The sequence below is a fragment of the Phaseolus vulgaris genome, chromosome 6 (genome assembly GCF_051622355.1).
Source record: "Phaseolus vulgaris cultivar YP4 chromosome 6, ASM5162235v1, whole genome shotgun sequence".
Lineage (NCBI taxonomy): Eukaryota > Viridiplantae > Streptophyta > Magnoliopsida > Fabales > Fabaceae > Phaseolus > Phaseolus vulgaris.
The window spans coordinates 26,237,209-26,262,650 of record NC_143503.1 but is presented as its reverse complement, the minus strand read 5'-3'; the positions used below and the strand labels follow the sequence as shown (position 1 = coordinate 26,262,650).

The following is a 25,442-nucleotide window of genomic DNA, read 5'->3' as shown; positions in this document are numbered from 1 at the left end:
AATGGTAGTTTAGCTTCACTGACCGTGATTTGAAAGTTAATAATTATATGTATGAAATTATCACACTTATGATTGCATTACCTAATTTTTAATGGTAGTTTAACTCCACTGATCGTGATTTGAAAGTTAATAATTATATGTATCAGTCAACCAGATCGTCCATGGTCAGCTCGATCAGGAAAATCGAGACACGTCGACCATACCAGTACAAACTACCAGCTTATTTAAAATTCTGCTATAAAATACTGCTCTTTAAACAGATTAAGAAATCAAAGTAAATTAATGCAGAAGTTAAGTCTCAGGTATGATGAGGTATGCCAGATTTAGACACCAAATAGTAAATAAGTAGGCAAGACACATGACTTGATTAGTATATTTAGGTCATTTAATTTTCTTTTCTAGTTCTTCAATCTTTGATAACATTCTGGGAGAATTTGTCAGAAGAAGAAAAAGTCATCTGCATAAAATTTCCAAACCAAAATTGAGCAGGTGAAAAAATAAAATAAAATATAGATTAGTTGTTGCACTCTTTCTCTCTCTCTCTCTTTCCAATAGTGCTCCTCAAAAGAAGCTACAGAATCTCCTTCTCATGGTGCCCCCAAAAGTCAAAACAAAAACTCAATTCAACAACAAAAATTCCACACAGTCCCTTTCATGCAAACAACACAGTTTGACTAGGAATGGTGTTGGTGTTGGTGCTGGTAGATCTATGACGAGGATTTGGTGGCCTACTACCTATGAAGTTAGTGGCACTTCCTTTTCTTGCATTCAAAGAAGAACATGAACCCCTTGAACTTGCTGAATGCATCATTCCCCTCTTGGAAACAGCCCTTGACACCCCTTCACTCTCAGCCAACCCTCCTCCATAGCTCTTGCAAGACTTCAACCTCTTGTTATAAGGGTTTTCTGGCTTTGCAAGATCCTCCAAACTCCTCACATTTGTCAGTGAAGTGAAAGACTGCGACTTCCCCTGGTAGAATTTTGATAACCCCCTCCTGTATCACCGCCACAGCACACAAACTTTAGCAAATCCACAGACAAAAACACCCAAATTTTAAAAACTGACAAGTGCTTGTAGCCATGGACTAACTTTATTTTCATAAGAATATCATAATAAGAAATACCTCTTCTTGCTGGCACTAATTTCCTTTTAAAGATCCAGCCACTAAAAAGAAAAATTGTTCTTTGAAACCAAGGTTTTTTCTATTCACTAAGAGTTAGGATTCAAATAGGTATTTGAACTAATTACTTAAATGTCTACTGTGAAAGATTTGAAGACACTCAAAAGGTGAATTATCTAAGAAGTTAGAATTAGAATTAAAAAGTGTAACCATTTGCCTAAAAATCCAAACCCATTGTATTTTTACCAACCTCTTGTTCATAACCATAGCCTAATTTGACGGTTTAAGAAAAACCAAACAAAATGAAGAAACTTAAGAACAAGCAAACTTGGTGAGAGAAATCAAGAAACTTACTTGATGGGAAGTTGGTGAAAGATAGAAGACATGTCACTCAATGGATCAGCCACAACTGCAAGTTGATGATGATCATCTGAGGATGATGATGAAGAAGAGGGAGGAGAAGTCACCTCTTCAAGAGAGTCACAGTCCAATGACGATGACCCATTTGAAATTCCAGAAACAGAGGATGATGTTGTAGAGGAAGAAGAAGAAAAAGACCCAACAACAAAAACATCATCATGGTACACATGAACTGGTCCTGTCTTTTGGACTTGCTCCATTGATCTGCAATGCTTTGTGTCTGGTGTTCTTGATCACAAACAAAATTTGACTATCTAGCACTTTGTGACTACAATCACACCCACAAACACATAAAATATTTAATATATATAGCATACCCTTTTAATCTCCGAGAAGAACTATAAATGGAATGAATGGAAGGTTTGAGAAATCTTAGGATGATTTATAAAGAAAGTGCTAAGGTGGCGGATAAGATTAAAGGATCTTTTCCACTTTTGTTGCTAATATTCTTCTATGGAAAGAAACAGTGAGATTCGGCTTTATCCTAGTATGATCTTTTGTCTTCTCGTTTATCTCTAATCTCCAATCTCTGCTTAACACCTCTCTCTAGCGCGTGATTTTCTCACGTTTCAATGCACAACTTGTTTTCACACTGTATTTAATTAATAACATGCTGCTCAATTTTAATTTCAAAATTCAAGCCAGTCAAAGGTCTTATCTTGGTCATACTGGTTATTTATATAGAAAATTTTATAAATATAATCAAGTAATTAACTTGGTTAGTTTTGATTAGTGTTGTTATGAAATTTGATTTCAATGATAATTACATTTAATGATATTACTTTTAACTAAGTATATTTACTTTTTGAAGTGGTTTATTTTACATATGTTTTAGTAGTTTCTAGTATTTAATGAATTTGTATTTGAATTTCCTGAAAAATAAATGGATTTTCAGTGGAATTATGTTCACTTTATTATTTAATATTAAGGCGTGTTATTAAAATTAGAACATATTAATGTGAATTTTTCTTCCTTAAATTTCAGTTTAAAACTCTGCACCGTTTCTAATATTTTACACAGATCCTTTCAAATAAACAATAATAAAATTGATTTTGATAAAGAAGGTGTGTAACAAAAAATAGTTTCAAACCTAATGAAAAATGTTATAATGAATTCTAATAACACCATTATTCCTTAAAATATTAATCATCATACTTAAGAAAATAAAACAACAAATTTGAATTAAAAAGTCAAACATCTTATAAATATTCAGATTTTTTACAATCATATAATTAATTATTAAATATTTCAAATTGATTGTAATTTGAACATAAAACTACAGAGAATATGTTTACTGGTAGAAAGATATAAAAGAAAACAATATTTAAAATCTCCATTTATAATCAATACTCAACATAATAAAATGAACCAACTATTAATAATCTCTAACTACCTTTAATGAGTGAAGGGAGAGCGTGAGAGCAACGAGTGAAGGAGCGCGTGGAGAATGAGGTTTGAAAAGAGTTGTGGATAAGGTCGAAGTCGTGACATGGCAACGGCGTGAGTTGAATTTTGACTGAACGGAACGGAATGATGATGAACGGAATGCGCGGCGCCCACTGAGTTGAACAAATGTGAAATTGGAAAATTTGAAAGGAAGGCATTGTTTGTTTGGTTGCCTTCTTTTGAGGGCAACATGGCCCCAACTTTACCCTTTTCTGTCTGCCTTTCTCTTCACCCAAACAAACACCGGTTCCTCTTTTTGAGCAAAACCTTCTCCACTACCATGTTAATGTATATATATATTCCTTTCATATTTCTTTTTTTCATCATATTCTTATCACCAGTTTTAATTAAATCTTATCATCACTTTTTGATATAATAAATAACTAAATATTAATTTAAAAATACTTGTCTTTTTACCACCCTTGTTGAGTTATTATAATATACAACATTATTGAATATTGCTTTACTCATTTAATTTAAAAGTTGTCAATACATTAAAAAAATTATTAAATAAAAATAATTAGTTATTATATTCATTAAATTAAAAAATATTTTATAAATTAAAAAATTATTAATATTTAAAGTAAATTTTATTATTAATAAAAAATTATTAAGCAAATGCTCAAACATAACACTTAACCTTCCAGCATACGGATGACTCACTAATGTCTCTGCTAAATCATGATTGTGAGAACCACAAATTAATTCAACTATTCACCCATGACCACCTTTGACTGGTTTGCCTCGCAATATAAAAGGACACTCACACTTCATACTTGCAGTTCGGTTGATATCTCCGTCTTTTTAATATGATTTGTATTTACCTCCTCTCTCACAACTTAATAATACAAGTTTGTATTTACCTCCCCTATCACAACTTAATAATACAAGTTTGTATTTACCTCCCCTCTCACAACTTAATAATACATACGTTATCCTTTCTCGTTGCCCTGTCCATGTATCTGACCTTAATATAACAATAACAAATTCATAACTATAACCAACATTTCTCGCCTACTCTAACAACTCATCTCGATTACGAAATACCAACAATAACATATGCCAAATTTTTAAATCATTCATAAACTACAATTCACTGGCCTAACATTTACCTTACCTCATTTGTAGTAAACGTCTCACTACACTCATGTGTCCTATGTTCATTATCTAACGTGTTATAAGTTATTAACTGCTCCAGATTAACATAATCTAATCCATCCCATGTAACAGTATAAAAAAAAGAGAGTAAAGAAGCAGAGTCGTTGCCTCCCCCCTGCACGCACCATTCTTTTCTTCCCTTTCTTTCTCCCTCCATTTCTCTCCCAATCTTCATCTATTTTAGAATCTGATCATACCACGTTGTAGCTGAGGAATTAAGGAACATTTCTACCCGATCAGATTTTTAAACAGAGTAAGTTCATTTTTACTCTAAATATCCTTTGTTCTCTGTTTTTCCTTAGGATTTAGTCTTCAATATTGGTGGGGTCAGTTGAGAAGTTTAACCCTCTCAACTTATTCTACTATATACTGAATTTTTGTTTTGTTTGGATAACTTGCTTTAGGCCCGTAAATCTTGAAGCTTATCCAAACGGTGGGGAATAAAATTCCAAAAGTTGCTTGGAAAGCAAGCAATTGAGGTAAGAGAAGCTAAATTTAATTTTTCATAGCACCCTAGGATAGAAGATCTGAATGCGGAAGGGACGTGGTCCTAATATTCAATTTCTCTTGCAGGGATGTTGTGTGTTTATTTATATTGGGTTGTTTGTTTATATATTATTTAAATTTGTGGAAATATTGGATTTTGATGATTTACTATTAAAGTGTTATTTTTTTATGTCAAATAAACTTTTGAATATTGTGGATAACTTTTTGAATGATATTGTATGACGGAATGATATGGAATTGAATTCATACATTTGGGATAGTGTATGGACTGATGTTTGCTGTGTATTAAGTATTGATGCCTATGTGGTAACAGAGATCTCCGAGCTTCATTGATGATCTAAGTCACATAGACTAAGATATCAGGTGGTGAGAAGCTGATGGGGGAGTTCATGCACACCGTGACATATGAGATGCACGACTTGGGTTGTATTGAACTTACCCTAATCCTTTCTGTTGGATTCGCTGGTAATCTTTGAATCAAGTGTTAGTCTTTGGTATGACTTATTTAATACGGGTCTTCCGGAAGACGTTGTTTGTTGAATATTCTGGATGTGTAGATCCATGTGAGATCTATGTGATTGATTTATGTTGAAATTTGAAGAAGATTAAATAATTGAGAAATTAGCCATGTAATTTGATTTTCTATTTTAATTTAATTTCGTATATTATAAAATTTTATTTTCACTAACTTACCCTTGCTTTTTGTGTTGTGTTTAAACTGCGATAACTGTACTATGTACACGAGCAGATGACCATACAGGTGCAGGAGAGCCTTAGAGGTTTCAGAGTTTTATTTTGAGTTGTGGATATGTAAATATTTGTATTTCTATAAATCCTAATAATGTATTAGGAATATTTTAAAAAACTCCAAGTTTGTATAGAAACTGGTAGAACTGATATTGTAATAGTTATATGTAAATTATGGGGTGTTACATTTAATGGTATCAGAGCGGTTCATCCTTAGGATAACCTGAGGGTAGTGGGTTTATTCTGTTTCTCCTGCGTGTAGATTTTTGTTTACGTCTAGCCAAACTTAGTTAAAAGTTTATAATAAGATGTTTGACAAAGTTGTTTTTCTTGAAATCTTGTTTGTGTTCGAGTCAAGTTAGTTGTTATGAATAAAGATGAAAGTATTAAGAATGAAAAGAATCTTGATAGAGTGGTGAGGGTGCACACTCATGACTGGATCAATATTATTTTCTATCTTAATTCTAAATAGCTAAAGTATATTTTAGAGATAAGTTTTGATTGGTTTTCACCTGTTTCGTATGATTAATTCCTTAAAGTTAATTCATCTTAAAGATATAGTTGGAAATTTTTAGTAATTTCTAATCCAATTCTTTATGTGCCTAGTAGATGGCACGTAGACCACCTACTCCTCCTCCACCAGTAGATATGCCCAACTTAGCTCGGGCAATAGAGATGATGGCAGCAACCTTGCAACAACAGAGTGCTACTATGGCACAACAACATCAGGCCGCCCTTCATCAATTAGAAACAGCTAGATTAGCAGCAGAAGCATCTCAGCTTCATCAACAACCCCATACCTTTAGTCTGGAGGATTTTCTAAGACATAATCCACCCAGATTTAATGGCAAGGTAAATCCAGATGGAGCAGACCAGTGGGTGAGAGACATAGAAAGAATCTTTGAAGCTACTCAATGCCCTGAAGAGAGAAAGTTATCTTATGCCATCTATATGCTTATTAAAGAAGCTGAGTTTTGGTGGATAGGCATGAAGCAAATGATGGAAGACAAAGGAGAAGATGCCACTTGGGAGAACTTCAAAGTAAGATTTCTGGAGGAGTATTTTCCTGATAGTGTCAGGTATGCAAAATAAATTGAATTCATGCAGTTGGAACAAGGAAATCTTTCAATCACTGAATATGCTACTAGGTTCAAACACCTAGCTAGATTCTACACCCAGATCATGACTGAGGCTTGGAGGTGTAGAAAATTTGAGTTTGGATTGAAGCAAGAACTTAAAGAAGTGGTGAGAAGATGCCACTTGGGAGAACTTCAAAGTAAGATTTCTGGAGGAGTATTTTCCTGATAGTGTCAGGTATGCAAAATAAATTGAATTCATGCAGTTGGAACAAGGAAATCTTTCAGTCACTGAATATGCTACTAGGTTCAAACACCTAGCCAGATTCTACACTCAGACCATGACTGAGGCTTGGAGGTGTAGAAAATTTGATTTTGGATTGAAGCAAGAACTTAAAGAAGTGGTGATTCCTATGTCCATTAGAGATTTCCCTGCTCTAGTGGAGAAAACAAAAGTAGTGGAGAGTTTGAAAATTAGTAACAGACTTGCTAAGCCTCAAGTGGGAGGACCTTCTAAAAGCATGCCTAAATATGAAGATAGAAAGAAACCTTATTTCATACATCAATCTTAGAACAACGAAAGATCTAGTTCCCAATCACCACCTAGTTTCAAATGTTTTAAATGCGGTGGGCCACATGTTGTTAGATTTTGCCCCCATTCAGTGTCAAATGTGACATGTGATAGATGTCACAAGTATGGTCATGCAACAAAACACTGTCGTGCCCAAGTGGGAGCTCTAAATTATGGCGGAGTGCAGCAAGTACAACAAAATAGTAATAAAAAACCCAGAGCTGTTGGAAGAGTTTTTGCCATTAATGGAGTTGAAGCTTCACAGTCCGATAGCCTTGTCAGAGGTATTTGTTCTATCCTTGGAACACAATTATTTGTATTGTTTGATTCTGGGGCAACCCATTATTTTATATCTTTTGATTGTGCTAAGAAGCTTAAGTTGCCAGTCCGAGAGTTAGAATTTGAGTTGGTGGTATCTGCACCAACAAAAGGTATTATAGTAACTTCTTCCATGTGTGATGAGTGTCCAGTAATTATAGATGGGCGGAGATACAAAATCAACATGATTTGTATACCTCTAAAAGATTTGGAGGTTATATTGGGAATGGATTGGTTGTCTGCTAATCATATCCTTATAGATTGTGGTCGAAAGAAGTTAATTTTCCCTGGATTAGAAGGAATGCAGGTTATCTCAGCTCAACAACTTGAAAGAGAGATACAAGAAGGTGAAAAAAAATTTATGCTCTTGGCTTGTTCTATAGTTACTGATAAAGTACAAAAAGATATGTTTGTAGTTCAGGAGTTTATAGATGTATTTCCTGATGAGATTCCTAGACTTCCACCTAAAAGAGAAATAGAGTTTGCAATAGACTTGATTCCCGGAGCAGGCCCTGTGTCAATTTCTCCATACCGAATGGCACCCGTGGAGTTAGTTGAACTGAAGAAACAAATAGAAGACTTATTAGAGAAACAATTCATTCGACCTAGTGTTTCTTCATGGGGAGCTCCAGTGCTATTAGTGAAGAAGAAGGATGGTTCATCATGTCTATGCATAGATTATAGACAATTAAACAAGTTAACAATAAAGAATAAATATCCTCTTCCTAGAATTGATGATTTGATGGATCAGTTGCATGAGGCAGTTGTCTTTTCTAAAATAGATCTGCGCTCAGGTTATCACCAAATTTCAGTGAAAGCGGAAGATGTTTAGAAGATTGCTTTTAGATCAAGGTATGGTCACTATGAATTTTTGGTCATGCCATTTGGTGTGACTAATGCTCCAACTATTTTCATGGATTATATGAATCGGATATTCAGACCTTTTCTTGATAAGTTTGTGGTAGTGTTCATAGATGACATCTCAATCTATTCTCATACAAGGGAAGAACATCTTAGAATCGTCTTGAACATTTTGAGAGGAAAACAATTATATGCTAAACTTTCAAAATGTGACTTCTGGATGTCAGAAATACAATTTTTAGGACATGTCATCTCTGCACAGGAAATATCAGTAGATCCTTCTAAAGTGGAGGTTGTACTTCAGTGGAAGCGTCCTAAAACAGTTACAGAAATTAGAAGCTTTGTCGGGTTAGCAGGAGATTTATAGAATGCTTTTCTAAAATAGTGGCTCCTTTGACCCAATTGACTAGAAAGGATCATCCTTTTGCATAGACTGAACAATGTGAGAGAAGTTTTGAAGAGTTGAAAAGAAGGTTGACTAATGCTCCTGTATTGACAATCCCTGATACCAATCAGTCTTTTGAAGTTTTTTATGATGCTTCCTATCAGGGATTGGGTTGTGTTTTGATGCAGAATAAGAAAGTTGTTGCCTACGCTTCTCGTCAGTTAAAGGTGCATGAAAGAAATTATCCAACTCATGATCTAGAATTGACAACAGTTGTCTTTGCTTTAAAAATATGGAGGTATTTTCTTTACGGAGTTAGTTTTAATGTGTTCAGTGATCATAAAAGCTTGAAATATTTGTTTGATAAGAAGGAGTTAAATATGAGGCAAAGGAGATGGATTGAATTTTTAAAAGACTATGATTTCCAGCTAATATATCATCCTGGGAAGGCAAATGTGTTGCAGATGTGTTGAGTCGTAAAAAGATACAAATGTCAAATTTATGATTAGAGAGCTAGCATTGATTGAAGATTTGAGGAGTATGAATTTGGAGGTTTCCATGTCTTCAAATTGCATTAGTTGTAATACACTTGTTATAACTAATGAATTTCTGGAGAAGGTGAAGGAGAAACAATTGGAAGATTCAAAATTGAAGAACTTCATGGGCTTATTAAATACTAACAAAGCTAAAGACTTCTTTTTAGGAGTGGATGGTATGAGATTCAAAAATAGAATATGCATACCAGAGGATAATGAACTAAAGCAAACAGTGTTATCTGAAGGTCATAAAAGCAAACTCAGTTTACACCCAGGGATGACCAAGATGTATCAAGATCTCAAGAAGTCTTATTGGTGGCATGGCATGAAGAGTGATGTAGCTAAGTTTGTAGCTGCTTGCTTGACTTGTCAGAAATCAAAGATTGAACATCAATGGCCTGGAGGCATGTTAACTCAGTTAGACATTCCAGTGTGGAAGTGGGATAGTATCTCAATGGATTTTGTTACCCACTTACCACGTACTTTGAGGAAGCATGACTCTGTTTGGGTCATAGTGGACAGGTTGACAAAGACGGCACACTTCCTACCTATTGACTTGAGAATCTCTATGCGGAAATTGGCCAAGATTTACATAGATGAAATAGTCAGATGGCATGGTGTACCCTCCAGCATAGTTTCATATAAAGATCCCAGATTCACCTCCAGATTCTAGCAAACACTTCAAGAAGCCTTGGGGACTAAACTCAGACTTAGTTCAGCATACCATCCTCAAACTGATGGACAATCAGAGAGAACTATCCAGTCCTTAGAGGATTTGCTTAGGACTTGTGTATTAGATCATTTGGGCAGTTGGGATGAAATTCTACCTTTGGTAGAGTTCACTTACAATAACAGTTACCAAGCTAGCATAGGAATGGCTCCTTTCGAGGCATTGTATGGAAGAAAGTGTAGGACACCTCTGTGTTGGTTTCAGGATGGTGAGAGTGTGTTAATTGGACCAGAATTAATACAACAAACCAATGAGAAAATCAAAATGATTCAGGAAAGATTGAAAACATCTCTCAACAGGCAAAAAATTTTATGCAGATCGAAGAAGAAGACCTTTAGAATTCTTTGCGGAGGAGCATGTCTTTTTGAGAGTTACACCGTTCACTGGTGTAGGAAGAACACTCAAATCTAAGAATTTGACTTTTAAGTTCATAGGACCTTATCAAATTCTCAGGAGAATAGGCTCTGTGGCTTACGAAATTGTTTTGCCTCCTCATTTAGCTAACATTCACAATATTTTCCATGTATCTCAGCTAAGAAAGTACGTACCTGATCCCAATCACATTCTAGAGTCTGATTCCATCCAGGTGAAAAAAAATCTGTCATTTGAAGTGAAGCAAATCAAAATTTTAAATTCACAAGTGAAACAACTTCGTGGAAGAAGTATTCCCCTTTCAAGTATTGTGGGATCTCATCTTTGGAGACTACGCTTGGGAAATTGAAGAGGAGATACGAGCATCATACCCTAATCTCTTTATTGGTAAGTTCATTTTCGAGGACGAAAATTTTTGTAGTTGGAGATAATGTAACAGTATAAAAAAAAAAGTAAAGAAGCAGAGTCGTTGCCTCCACCTTGCACGCACCATTCTTTTCTTCCCTTTCTTTCTCCCTCCATCTCTCCCTTCTATCTTCTCTCCTAATTTTCTCTCCCAATCTTCATCTATTTTAGAATCTGATCATACCACGCTATAGCTGAGGAATTAAGGAACATTTCTACCCGATCAGATTTTTAAACAGAGTAAGTTCATTTTTACTCTAAATATCCTTTGTTCTCTGTTTTTCCTTAGGATTTAGTCATCAATATTGGTGGAGTCAGTTGAGAAGTTTAACCCTCTCAACTTATTCTACTATATACTGAATTTTTGTTTTGTTTGGATAACTTGCTTTAGGCCCGTAAATCTTGAAGCTTATCCAAACGGTGGGGAATAAAATTCCAAAAGTTGCTTGGAAAGCAAGCAATTGAGGTAAGAGAAGCTAAATTTAATTTTTCATAGCACCCTAGGATAGAAGATCTGAATGCGGAAGGGACGTGGTCCTAATATTCAATTTCTCTTGCAGGGATGTTGTGTGTTTATTTATATTGGGTTGTTTGTTTATATATTATTTAAATTTGTGGAAATATTGGGTTTTGATGATTTACTATTAAAGTGTTATTTTTTTATGTCAAATAAACTTTTGAATATTGTGGATAACTTTTTGAATGATATTGTATGACGAAATGGTATGAAATTGAATTCATACATTTGGGATAATGTATGGACTGATGTTTGCTGTGTATTAAGTATTGATGCCTATGTGGTAACGAGAGATCTCCGAGCTTCACTGATGATCTAAGTCACATAGACTAAGATATCAGGTGGTGAGAAGCTGATGGGGGAGTTCATGCACACTGTGACATATGAGATGCACGACTTGGGTTGTATTGAACTTACCCTGATCCTTTCTGTTGGATTCGCTGGTAATCTTTGAATCAGGTGTTAGTCTCTAGTATGACTTATTTAATACGAGTCTTCCGAAAGACGTTGTTTGTTGAATATTTTGGATGTGTAGATCCATGTGAGATCTATGTGATTGATTTATGTTGGAATTTGAAGAAGATTAAATAATTGAGAAATTAGCCATGCAATTTTGATTTTCTATTTTAATTTAATTTTGTATATTATAAAATTTTATTTTCACTAGCTTACCCTTGCTTTTTGTGTTGTGTTTAAACTGCGATGACTGTACTTTGTACACGAGCAAATGACCATACAGGTGCAGGAGAGCCTTAGAGGTTTCAGAGTTTTATTTTGAGTTGTGGATATGTAAATATTTGTATTTCTATAAATCCTAATCATGTATTAGGAATATTTTGAAAAACTCCAAGTTTGTATAGAAACTGGTAGAACTGATATTGTAATAGTTATATGTAAATTATGGGGTGTTACATCCCACACATCAATCTCCACTGAAATTCCTATGTATGAGTCTGTTGTATCCATTGTCAATGCTGAAAAAAATCACATAGGAGTTGCATTCCGGATATTAATATTTGTAAGCCTCATAAAAACCTTCCGAATGTAGCAATTCATAACTCAAAAACCCCCTTCTGGTTATAGATATCCGGAACTCATACCTCACTTCCGAACAGGTGCATTCAGACCCTTAAATTGGAAATCAATTACTTTCTCGATTTTTATTTCTGGAGGTCCTAACAATGCCTTCCAGACTCTTGCATCCGTAAGCCTATATCCAGGCTTCTGGATATTGTCATCCAAGAATATCTTAGCTAAAAAATGACGAAAACAAAGATGCAATTTGGTTTCTTATCTCAAAACAATGTGCACTGCAACTAAGAGTGAAATCTTCCCTCCACCACCACACCAACAACAGCTCCTCTGCACCTAAACACACACCAAGCACCTCTGCAGCTTTTTTCAAAAGAAAGGAGAGTTGGGTTTAAAAAATTGTGTTGGGTGCACATAAAAATGATATGATGCTGGGAGAAATTTCCTTGCAAGCAAGTCACAGTCTGGCCTGTTTGTCAGTTAATATGTTTGTCAGTTAATACATTTTTACTATTAGCCTCTCTTTAAGGTTCTGTTATAGTTGCAGACCCCTCTTTGTATATAGGCTCTCATGCTCACCTTGCTAAGTGAGATAACAATAATAATATCTTTCCTTTTTCATACATGGTATTTTTAGCCAAATTTTTTTTCTCTCCCATCATTCCTTCTCCTTCCTCTTCCTCTTCTCCTTCTTCCCTCTCTGACCAACACATAACCATTCCTTCTGTTGTCCACCATTTTCAAACTCCTATCTCTCTCAAACTCACCGATGAAAACTTTCTTGTTTGGAAACAACAGGTAAGTGCTACTCTACGTGGTCTCCAACTTATGCATTTCTTGGATGACACTGTTGTTCCTTCTGAGTTTCTGAATCAAAACAACTGCAACATGGCCAATCCTGCGTTTTGCACCTATCAGCAACAAGATCAACTTCTTGTAGCCTGACTTCTTGCTTCCATGTCCTTCCCTCTTTTAACCAAAATGGTGGGTCTGGATTCTTTTGTTGCAATCTGGGGACGTCTGCTCACTCATTTTGCATCACACACCCGTGCCATGGTCAAGAAGTTTCGTCTTCTACTGAAAACTCCAAAGAATGATAAAACTATCACCACATACATCACTGATATAAAGAACATTGTTGATTCACTTGTTGTTGTTGGTTCCCCCTTGTCCACTGCAGACCATGTTGATGCCATTCTTGACGGGCTCTTTGTAGATTACGATGGTTTCATCACTTCCATTCTTTCTCATCAAGAGCCATACACGATAGACGATCTTGAAGCCCTTCTGCTTGCGCAAGAAGAACGTTTTGAAAGGCACAAGCTGGCGCATGATTCCATTCTTCAGGTAAACAACGTTTCCTCTTCATGGAATCTCAAAAACCAATACAAAAAGAAACCTTCCACCTATCCCTGCCGATCGCAACATCCCATTGGTTTTCGTCCACCTGTTCGTCTGCTTTTCCACCACGATGTGTCTTGGAATTCTGCAAAACCCACCTGTTAGATCTGCCATAAGACTGGCCACACTGCGGACACATGTTGGCGTAGGTATGATCCTCCTACTACTCCCTCTTACAATGCTAATCTCTCTCATTATAACTCTCCCATGGATTCCGATTCCACTCCGTCTCTTCTTGGCGCACCCTCCACCATAGAAGACCCTCTATGGTATCCTGATACGGGTGCCACACACCATATCACCAAATACTCTAAGTTCTTTACTCACAAACAACCATATCACGGTAATGATCTCAAACTCGACAACGGACAAGGTACATCTATTTCTCACACTGGTTCTGCTATTTATACTGACCCTCATTCCCACACCATGTTCAAACTTCATAATATGTTGCATGTTCATGCTATCACTAAAAATCTTATCAGTGTTGCTAAATTTGCCAAAGATAACAACGTTTATTTTGAATTTCATGCTAACCTTTGCTTTGTTAAAAATCAGGAAACCCATCAGACTTTACTTCAAGGAGTAATTAAAGATGGATTTTATGTGTTTCCGCCATCGCTTTCAACTCTTGCTCCCTCTGTTCATTATGCTTCTTATAAACCCAAGATACCTCTTTTACAGCTTTGGCATAACAGACTTGGCCACTGTAATTTTACTATTGTTAAGCATGTTTTGAATGAATGTCATATTTCCTATCCTTCTCAAACTCATTTATGTGATTCATGCATACAAGGAAAACATCATCAGCTGCCTTTTCACACCTCTGTAACTCAATACACTGAACCTTTGCAATTAATTTTCATTGATATCATGGGGCTTGCTCCTATTTGTGCTTCCAATGGTGCACGTTACTATATTTCGTTCTTGGATGCTCACACAAAATATACATGGCTGTTTCTTATACATAATAAATCTCAAGCCTTAAATTCTCTTATATGTTTTAAAAACCTTTGCTGAAAATCAGACTGGATTTTAAGCTCCGTGTGATTCAAACGGACGATGCTAAAGAATTCTTATGTTTCAAACCTTTTACTCAACTACATGGCATTTTTCATTGTCTCTCTTGCCAACACCCACTCCATGACAACTCGTTCCAAGAGCGGCATCTTCAAACCCAAAACCTTCCTGACTCACACCACTTCAACATCTCACATCCCTACTTCCATTAGCGAAGCTTTATCTTCCCCTCAATGGCTTCAAGCTATGACAGATGAGTATAATGCCCTACTCACCAATCATACTTGGTCTCTAACCTCCCTTCCTGCTGGTGCAAAAGCTGTTGGATGTAAATGGTTATTCAAAAACAAATTCAATGCCGACGGGTCCTTCCAACGTCACTAGGCACGACTGGTTGCTAAGGGCTTCAGTCAAACTGCTGGGTACGATTACACTGACACCTACAGTCCTGTAGTGAAACATGCCACCATTCACCTCGTTCTATCTCATGCTATCTCCCATCACTGGCCTATCCACCAAATCGACGTCAACAACGTCTTCTTGAATGGCGACCTCAATGAAGATGTTTACATGACCCAGCCACCAGGATTCACCTCCACCTCTCCACATTTAGTATGCAAACTGCACAAAGCCCTTTATGGGCTAAAACAAGCTCCGCGAGCATGGTTTCATAAGCTAAGTGCAACTCTTAACTCTCTTGGTTTTCATTCAACAAAAAGTGACACATCTTTGTTCGTTAATTTCCATTCCACATACACTATCTTTATTTTAATATATGTGGATGATATCATAATTACAGGGTCTTCCCTGACAGTGATTCAGCAGCTCATATCCACTCTTAGTACGTGTTTTGCCCTTAAAGATCTCGGTCTGCTTCAATTTTTTCTTGGCATTCACGTAATTCATCTCTCTACGGGTGGTCTACATCTATCACAACAACAATACATCACGGATTTGCTTCGTCGCACCAACATGGATGTTGCCAAACCTCTTCCTACACCCATGCAAACCAACCTTCGCCTCCAAAAGGATGCTTCCTCTGCCATGCACGATCCATCTATGTTCCGCTCCATTGTCGGGCCCTACAATATGTTCTTATTACTCGCCCTGAACTATCCTATGTTGTCAACAAGGTGTGCCAATTCATGCATAGCCCACAAGATCACCATTGGCAAGTTGTTAAACAGATTCTTCGCTACCTAGCCGGTACTCGCACTCATGGTCTGATTCTTCACCCCAACCCCTCTCCAACTATACGTGCCTTCAGTGATGCTGACTGGGGGCAACGATGTAGATGACCGCAAATCTACCACAGGCTACTGCGTTTACTATGGTCACAACCTCATTGCCTGGTCGTCCCACAAGCAGCGTGTTGTATCGCGTAGTAGCACCGAAGTCGAATACAGGAGTATCGCTACAGTTCTAACCAAAGTTCTTTGGTTACAGTCTCTGTTACATGAGTTACATCTACCTACTTCTCAACCTCAGCTTTTCTCTGACAATATTGGTGTTGTCCTACTCAGTGCCAACCCCATCATGCACTCTCGCACGAAACACTTCGAGCTCGACTTACACTTTGTTCGCGACTATGTTCAACAACATAAGATCAGCTTAGTCCATCTTCATGCTAGGTTTCAAGTAGCAGATATTCTCACCAAAGCCGTATCGAGTCCTGCATTCTTGGGTTTCAGATGTAAACTGATGGTTGGTGTTCCACCCACATCAATTTAATGGGGGAATGTTAGTCAGGTAATACAGTTTTACTGTTAACCTCTCTTTATGGTTCTGTTATAGTTGCATACCCCTCTCTGTATATAGGCTCTCATGCTCACCTTGCTAAGTGAGATAACAATAATAATATCTTTTCTTTTTCATACATGCCCAAAAAGCTTTAATAGAAATGGCACAAATTGATTCATTTCGGCAAAATTAGAATGTCAAACGTGGACCCACCGAATGCCAATTCTTCCAAATTGAGTTAAAGAAAAAGGTCAAGCTTCGGGTTCCACTAAAAGCCAATTCCAAAATTCCAATTTAATCTCCACTCACTTCAGTAAATAGACCAAGACTAAATCAATGCCACTACAGCCAGCTAGCTTCTTCACGTTTTATATTTTTTTGAAATAGTAATTTCTCAAACCAATTTGCAGACGCAAATCAATTACAGTAATTCCATTCAATTTGCACCACTGGACCCGTGATTAAATATTCTCCAATAATGAATTCTGCGTCAACTACAATTGCAACTCCAAATCAAGCATCAATTTCCAGCAAGCACCAAGCCTTGCACCAAGACCAGAAAAATTACTGCAAATTAAGAAAATTATGCAGCAATTCAATCATAGCCCAACGTCTCGGGTAAAAGAACTATTCCAAAATTTCACTGTATCACTCAGCAGCACACCAATTAATTGCACCAACAGTAATAACTTTTTTAGATAATGGCGGATTCTATTTTATAGAATGTTTTAGAGAAAGAATTTCCTACAACAGACGCCAAGCTCATAAACATAGGAGTTCCCATCATCGTAGTCCTTCCGGAGTCCTGATGATCACAGTAGCCACCACAATACAGACTATTATCAACAAAATTCTAGGGATCATAGACAGAAAATATTATGAACCCAGGGAACAAGAAACAAATCTGGCCTTGAGTGGACCGGGTCTCTCCTCAGACTAAACCCTCTCAGCCACAAAATCCACCACAGCAGTGATGTCTTTCTTCATCAATTTTTTTCCTGCTGACAAAAAAGGGGAGAAGAATAAAATGTCATTGTAAGAATAAGAGAGTATGAGACGTTTACTCTCTGAGATTTGTGTTTTGTTCTTGCCTTAGTGTTAATAAATGTTTATTGGTTTTGATCTTAAAATAGTTATCTACTTTCTTAAATAATCACAAAAGACATTATTACTCATAGTTTTTGTCATCATTCAAAAGGGAGAGATTCTAAAGTACCAGATGATCTATCACCTATTAGACTAAGGGTCTAAGGGTTTTGATTATAACAAAACACTAAGATGTGTTATATGTATAACCACGGTAGGCTGTTTGAGCAGACCGTTTCTCATTCTCTGATACAGATCTTGACATTCTTCCTGCAATAACACCAAATGATATAATTATGAATCCAAAGAAAATATATATAAATAAACAACTAGGATCAAAGTAACTCTGTAGTTATTAGACATTATTTCTGTAAGGAATATGGCCATACAGATCACATATTCATAAAAATAAATTCTAACTAGTATAAACTATGATCACCTAAGAAGTCCTATCATCATCCTAGGCAGAAAACTAATACTGTAGAGCTATCATTCAACACCAAACAAAAGAAAAAAAATGGTTAAGAAAACAAGCATACAATTATATTTTGAAACTGTTGCTTATTTTGTTCCAGTGCCTGTAGGGACAGGAGAAATTAGAGAAAAATCTTATTACCACAACATTCATAACACAGAAAAGTCATCATCTGAAATTTTGGAGATAGGTACATTTTTTGGCACATTAGAGAGCTGAAGCACGATTTCCTTGTTGGTTTCAACCTTCCTTAAAGATCTGTTTATTCATGTAACTATCCAGATATAGATAGTCAATTATGAATGTTAGAAAAGTATGGTAGCCAGCATAACAACATCAGTCATGTTGACCTTCTATAGCAATGTACTGCACCTAAAAAAAGAACAAAGTACAATATGCTTCAGATATTATACTTCATTTATATTTCTTGATATGCCTTTTGAATACAATGTATATAACTCAGTATCTTTTTCTTCCAATGCAATAAAATTACAGTCAAAATTACATGCATGATCCACTAATTCATTTAAAAATATTAAAAAAAATGAAGTTCAAGATGAAGTTATTAAGAGCTTAATCAAATTAACGTCTTTACATGTCTTGTCCAAAGAAATAATATTATTTAATCAAGTATAAGAAGCAGTAGCCTTATTTTGAGTATAAATAAATAAAAGGCAGTCAGTAAATATAGTTTGACATAACAAAGCAGTTTGCACAATATCTTCTATAATTTTACATTACAAAAGTACACATTTCTTCAACTCACATATTATACACAATACTCACTAGATATAAAACAAGATATCTTACTACTAGCTGCAACAGACTTGTGTATCTCTTCATTACAAAACAAGAATTCTACTTTTGGCAAATTACTTACCAAGAAAATTTTGTATATAACTTTTGACTGCATTTCAGAAATAAGATCATCAAACAATTACAATATCAGTAGCTTATTTGAACACCTTTTTGCATGCAGCAAAACAACTACTTTACTTCCATTAAAAATTTAAAAAACTACCACCTACTATTTCAAGATAAAGTTATTATGAGCTTAATCAAATTAATGTCTTTACATGTATTGTCCAGAGAAATAATATTATTTAATAAGTATAAGAAGCAGTACCTTTATTTTGAGTACAAATAAATAAAAGGCAGTCAGTAAATATAGTTTCACATAACAAAGCAGTTTGCACAATATCTTCTATAATTTTACATTACAAAAGTAGTTTATATACCTACAAGTTCTTCAACTCACATATTATACACAATACTCATTAGATATAAAACAAGGATATCATACCACTAGCTGCAACAGACTTGTGTATCTCCTCATTACAAAACATGAATTCTATTTTAGGCAAATTTCATACCAAGAAATTTTTTGTATAGAACTTTTGACTGCATTTCAGAAATAAGATCGTCAAACAATTACACTATCAGTAGTTTAATTGAAAACCTTTTTGCATCCAGCAAGAATTAACTACTTTACTTCCATTAAAAATTTAAAAACTATCAACTACTATTTCAAGATAAAGTTATTATAATCAAATCAATGTCTTTCCATGTGTTGTCCAAAGAAATAATATTATTTAATCAAGTATAAGAAGCAGTAGCTTTATTTTGAGTATAAATAAATAAAAGGCAGTCAGTATATATAGTTTGACATAACAAAGCAGTTTGCACAATATCTTCTATAACTTTACATTACAAAAGTATACAGTTCTTCAATTCACATATCATACACAATACTCACTAGATATAAAACAAGATATCTTACTACTAGCTGCAACAGACTTGTGTATCTCTTCATTACAAAACATGAATTCTATTTTGGGCTAATTACTTACCAAGAAATTTTTTGTATAAAACTTTTGACTGCATTTCAGAAGTAAGATCGTCAAAAAATTACAATATCAGTAGTTTATTTGAAAACCTTTTTGCATCCAGCCAAAATGAACTACTTTACTTCCATTAAAAATTTAAAAAACTACCAACTACTATTTCAAGATAAAGTTATTATGAGCTTAATCAAATTAATGTCTTTACATGTATTGTCCAAAGAAATAATATTATTTAATAAGTATAAGAAGCAGTACCTTTATTTTGAGTATAAATAAATAAAAGGCAGTCAGTAAATATAGTTTCACATAACAAAGCAGTTTGCACAATATCTTCTATAATTTTACATTACAAATATACCTACAAGTTCTTCAACTCACATGTTATACACAATACTCACTAGATATAAAACAAGGATATCTTACCACTAGCTGCAACAGACTTGTGTATCTCTTCATTACAAAACATGAATTCTATTTTAGGCAAATTACCTACCAAAATTTATTTTGCATAGAACTTTTGACTGCATTTCAGAAATAAGATCGTCAAACAACTACACCAACAGTAGTTTATTTGAAAACGTTTTTGCATCTGGCAAAAATTAACTACTTTATTTCCATTAAAAATTTAAAAAACTGCCAACTACTATTTCTGTAATTTGAAGACATCGCAGAGATAAATTACCTACAACTTGCACAAGCAGATGTGAATTCTTCTGTAAATAGTCATACGGATCAGTTTTGATTCTTACATAACTTCCTAGCACTTTGTCATCAAAAGTTTGTGGTTGTTTGAAAGTTAATCCACTAAACCCCTCTTCAAGTAGACCAGCTTGAGGTTATAACTATCTATGGCTGCAAAACAGCTTTGATGCTCTTCACAAACTATGTTCAGATTACGAGATTTTGTAAATGAAATCGATTTTCTCTTTCTCGAAAATTTGGATGGTTCATTGTAATCCCTATCTTCAGAACTACTAATATCACGCATTACTTCAAAATTTTCAGCAAAGTGTCGTGCCAGAAGATTTTGCATGCTGTTTCTGTTTATTGATTTCCTCCCTTGTAAGAATCTCAGTAGTGCATCACAATGTATCTTTCTCCTTTTCTTAGGGTCAAAAAGATTGTTTTCTCTGCAGTACTCAATAATGATTGAAGTAACATCATGTTCAGAAAATTATCACCCGTGTCTTTGCCAATATATTCAAGAAATTCCATGAGACTTCTTGAACCCGATCCAATAAACTCTTTTTTCTTATCTTTCCCATTTCCTTTCATGGATGATAACTTTCCCAAGCCCTTCTTTGTCCTCCCTGACATTGATTCTCTTGTCTCATTCAGGTCATCACAATCAGAAACTATATAGTTACTCACGTCTTCAGAATCACCACTGCCATCTTCCCCTAAACCTATTTCATCTGGATCAAAGTCACGTTTGCTTTTGCCATTCTTAAAGAATCTATGGGCAGAGTGTACATGTTCAGAATTCAGCCCTTCTTCTTCTTTGATGATTTCATAATATTCTGAAAATAAGAATTCATACGTATCTTGATCTTTGAAATCTACCAATTCCTGTCCATAAAAAAACATGAAAAAATCAAATGATATAAATTCAATATTCTTCATTTTGACCACCCAAACTTCACCCATAATTCAAGCTACCTACACCTTTAAGAGCCACTAGACCAGATGCGGCCATAATCCACAAATTGTTTTCAAAACATTTTGATAAGAATTAATGTATCAATAAAAGTTACGGATTCTGTACACTAAGCTCACTCATGCACCTCACTAATACCAACTCTCTTTTGCGAACTCCTGCTTCTGCTCTATCGGTGTATTACATAATTGATAGACCATGCATTTGGCAGTGTTGTGTATTTCATTCCAAATACCTGCAAACCAATCCATTCAACAGCAGAATTCTTTCCATCTAGAGTTTTAATAAAAAGATGTTAAATCATGTTGCCAGAATTCAAATAATCATATGAAAATTTTAAATACAAAGTTGGTCAAATAGCAATAGTATTACTAATTTAGTCTTATATTACAGGATCCAAAATAAAAACAAACAGAAAGAGCCACAAAAATAACCCTCAGCTATTCAGTTAACATGATTGACAATCATGGCACTCTTGTAAGACTGAGTCGCTTCAAACCTCAGGATCAAATAATCTCCAGTCTCGATGATAGTTGAATGATGGTTCACGGGAAAATATCATGTTTGCAGGGACTCTAACAATCCATAAGACCAAAGAGCTAACTATAAAAAAACAGAGGCCACAGAAGATCTTATGTCCCAGGGCCAAAGACATGAAAATAAAAGATGTTCTGTTATACCCTGCAGCATAGAAAAACTAATGGAAGTTCAACTCAAGGTCAGTAGTTAGATTTTCGTGAAAGCAACTTCATAAGTTAATTAATTTATTTCTTCGATGTATTAACCTCATTTGTGTTAATTTTACTTCTGAAGTAGATTTTATAATAAGATGATCAACAAGCAACTATCAATTCACATTTTTTTCTGTAATCTAAACAATCACAACGGCGGTTTGAGTTTCTAGCTGCAGTCGCGGAATTTATAACAAATTCATGAAAATACATATAAGCACCTGAATTCAGCTCTAGTATTAACAACATTCACCAAGGTTAACCAGTAGTAAAGAGGCAATTAAATTTAGATCCCTACAAATTTTAACCGAAAAGTCTTCAATCCTATAACAATTAACAAACTTTGGTTGTCTATGAATTGCACTAACCTTGCAGCTCTTGCTCGTGATAAGGAAATTGAAGTCTGGCTATGTACCCGCATGCCATCCACCTGTTTGGGGTAAACAAAATGGAATTTGAGGTATGCTGACCAATAAGTATCATCTTCAAAGATATAGTGTCATTGGACCTCGTCTTAATCCCATAAAGAAAAGCCTCGTTCTCTTGTTACCCTTCTGGTCTCAGGTTGGCGAAGAAAAAAAATTTCCCTATCAAATTTACTGGGTATGTCCTTCACTATATTTTTAAGACTATTATTTTCAATTTGAATAGGTTCTAAATCTGTCACCTGGTCTTCCTTTGCCTGTTTCCCAGAAACCCATGCCTGAAGCATTTCTTCTGTCTTTGGTTCAGGAAGGAGGCCTTTCTCTTGCATCTCTGCATAATATCTGTATAGAACAATGTACGATGGTGTCCACAGGAATGGCGGGTTCTATTTTGTATAGAACGAAAATGTTTCTCAACAACCAAAGACGAAAATGCGTCATTATACAACCCTAAAAAACTCCATACTCGCAGTTCAATGAAAAAAGAAATGGAGACGTAAACAAAACCAAATCTTTACAAATTCTAATCTCACACCCAAAAGCGAAACTCCAAACCCAAATCGCAAATGCAGATACAAAATTCAAAAACCACGAATGGAAGACAAACCCGAATACTCAATGCCAAAAATATTAGCAAAATTCGATGAAATTTCTCCAAAATTTCCAACTCCGCAACTGAAACCCACATTCAAATTAAATATTTTTTCTTTTCCACGTCAGTAGATTGTAAAATGGCGCAACCTAATCTTTGGTTTTAACATATCACGACACTTCCCGATTTAAAGATTTGGTCTCGTTTTTTCTCCATTTCTTGTTTCATTGAACTGTGAGTATCGATTTTGGGAGGGGGGTTCGAATCGCAAATCCAGAAACAAAAATTCGAGGGCAATACCCAATGCCAAAAATATTAGCAAAAATTTCCACCTCCCCAACTGGGATCCACATTGGTTTTAACATATCACGACACTTCCCGATTTAAAGATTTGGTCTCCATTTCTTGTTTCATTGAACTGTGAGTATCGATTTGGGGGGGGGCGGGTCGAATCGCAAATCCAGAAACAAAAATCCGAAATCGAGGGAAATACCCAATGCCAAAAATATTAGCAAAAATTTCCACAAAATTTCCACCTCCCCAACTGGGATCCACATTCCAATTGAATACTTTTTTCCCACGTTGACTGTAAAGTGGCGCAACCTAATCTTTGGTTGTTAATATATCACAATCGAACAAAATGAAGAAAGTTAAGAACAAGCAAACTTGGTGAGAGAAATCAAGAAACTAAATTGATGGGAAGTTGTTGAAGATAGAAGACATGCCACTCAATGGATCAGCCACAACTACAAGTTGATGATGATCAACTGTGAGGATGGTGATGAAGAAGAGGGAGGAGAAGTCAACTCAAGAGAGTCACATTCCAATGACGATGACCCACTTGAAATTTTTCAGAGGATGATGTCGAAGAGTAAGAAGAAGACCCAACGACAAGAACATCATCATGGTACACATGAACTGGTCCTGTCTTTTGGGCTTGGGCCATTTATCTGCAGTGCTTTGTGTCTTGTGTTCTTGATCACACAAAATTTGACTAGGTAGCACTTTGTGACTTTAATCACACCCACAAACACATAATATATATATATATATATATATATATATATATATATATACCATACCTTTTTATCTGAGAGAACTATAAGTATAATCAAGTAATTAACTTGATTAGTTTTGATTGATGCTGTTACGAAAGATTTGATTTCAATGATAATTACATTTAATGATAGTTTTGATTGATGCTGTTACGAAAGATTTGATTTCAATGATAATTACATTTAATGATATTACTCTTAATTCAGTAGATTTACTATTTGGAGAATTATTTGATAAATTTGATTTTTGAAAGTAAATAAAATGCTCTTAAGAAAGTAAAGTGAGGTTGATTACAAAAATTAGTGATTCAAAATTGAGATATTGATACAAATAATAAATTAAAAATTATCCTAATCTTTAATTCTTTTTCAATTAATAATCATTATTTATTATTGTAAACAACTTCAACCAGAAAAATGAATTGCACTGTAATTAATAATTATATGAGAAAATCATCATTGTATATAATTCTTAATCTTGATTGATTTAGATATAAATATATATAGAATTGAAATATATTATTATCCAATCATGATATATATAAAAAAAATAGTTTTTTTTGTGAGTCTTGCTTTAATTTGATTTATGGATTTTCCATAGCTCTACTTATTTTCTCTCTCAGCTTATTTTACAATCTCTATTATATCATGTTGACAGCATATAGATTTCATTATTTGATAACCAATTGATTAAGGTAAGAAGGATTTCTCTGACAAAATCTTGTTTGAACATATTTGGAAATCATTTGAACCAAGAAAAATGTGTAGGTATTCATTACCTTCTCTAGCATACAATGTTTGTTTCAACATTTATAACATCAAATTGTTTATAGGAATAGAGATCAATTATGCTAGAAAAAGGAAGATGGGTCTGATAGGATTAGATCATTCATGTGGATTTGGAAAAAAAAAAAAAAAAAACCTGTTCATGCATGCTATGAAGTGTTCCTTTATGTCTTGAAATTAGGTGTGATAAAAAGACATATTTCATTGGAATTATTCTCAGTGTTTAGTACATACTTCTTGGATCTTTTACCTTATCTTGTAATGTATGTTATATAGTATACACACTGATGTTCAATACAGCATAATTTCCTTATGTTGTCTTTTATGCTTTGTAGGTTATATAGTATACACACTAATGCTAAATACTGCATAATTTCTTTAAACTATCTTATGAATCTGAAGGAATGAATTTAAGATAATTTAAGAAA

The 25,442-nt window shown here is 34.8% G+C and overlaps 1 protein-coding gene, 1 long non-coding RNA gene and 1 pseudogene across 4 annotated transcripts; 1 reads left to right on the top strand and 2 right to left on the bottom strand.

Annotated features, from left to right (window-relative positions):
- Window positions 1–481: 481 nt before the first annotated feature.
- On the bottom strand, window positions 482–2,028 carry LOC137831636 (uncharacterized). Its single transcript, XM_068639393.2, has 2 exons — window positions 1,476–2,028; window positions 482–995 (listed from the first exon to the last, which is right to left on the bottom strand). Exons 1-2 carry the CDS (start codon window positions 1,739–1,741, stop codon window positions 653–655), a joined length of 609 nt encoding a protein of 202 aa, XP_068495494.1. The 5' UTR covers window positions 1,742–2,028; the 3' UTR covers window positions 482–652.
- A 3,748-nt stretch (window positions 2,029–5,776) lies between these two features.
- Window positions 5,777–7,047, top strand: LOC137833504 (uncharacterized; annotated as a pseudogene).
- Window positions 7,048–16,821: 9,774 nt separating this feature from the next.
- On the bottom strand, window positions 16,822–24,193 carry LOC137831635 (uncharacterized). Of its 3 annotated transcripts, XR_016521371.1 has the most exons (6): window positions 22,824–24,189; window positions 22,525–22,710; window positions 20,451–21,337; window positions 17,660–17,719; window positions 17,273–17,361; window positions 16,822–17,168 (listed from the first exon to the last, which is right to left on the bottom strand). It is a non-coding gene; the product is annotated as an uncharacterized LOC137831635 (long non-coding RNA). The 3 variants fall into 3 exon arrangements; XR_016521370.1 differs by lacking the exon at window positions 16,822–17,168 and having other exon boundaries at window positions 17,221–17,361; XR_011084459.2 differs by lacking the exons at window positions 16,822–17,168; window positions 17,273–17,361 and having other exon boundaries at window positions 17,579–17,719; window positions 22,824–24,193.
- Between the last annotated feature and the right edge of the window lie 1,249 nt (window positions 24,194–25,442).

Excerpts from the sequence above, each read along its gene's own strand:
- LOC137831636 (XM_068639393.2), bottom strand. The coding sequence starts at position 1,741 with ATGGAGCAAGTCCAAAAGACAGGACCAGTTCATGTGTACCATGATGAT. Across the intron at positions 996-1,475 it reads TTTCACCAACTTCCCATCAA|GAGGGGGTTATCAAAATTCT; the intron begins GTAAGTTTCTTG and ends GCGGTGATACAG.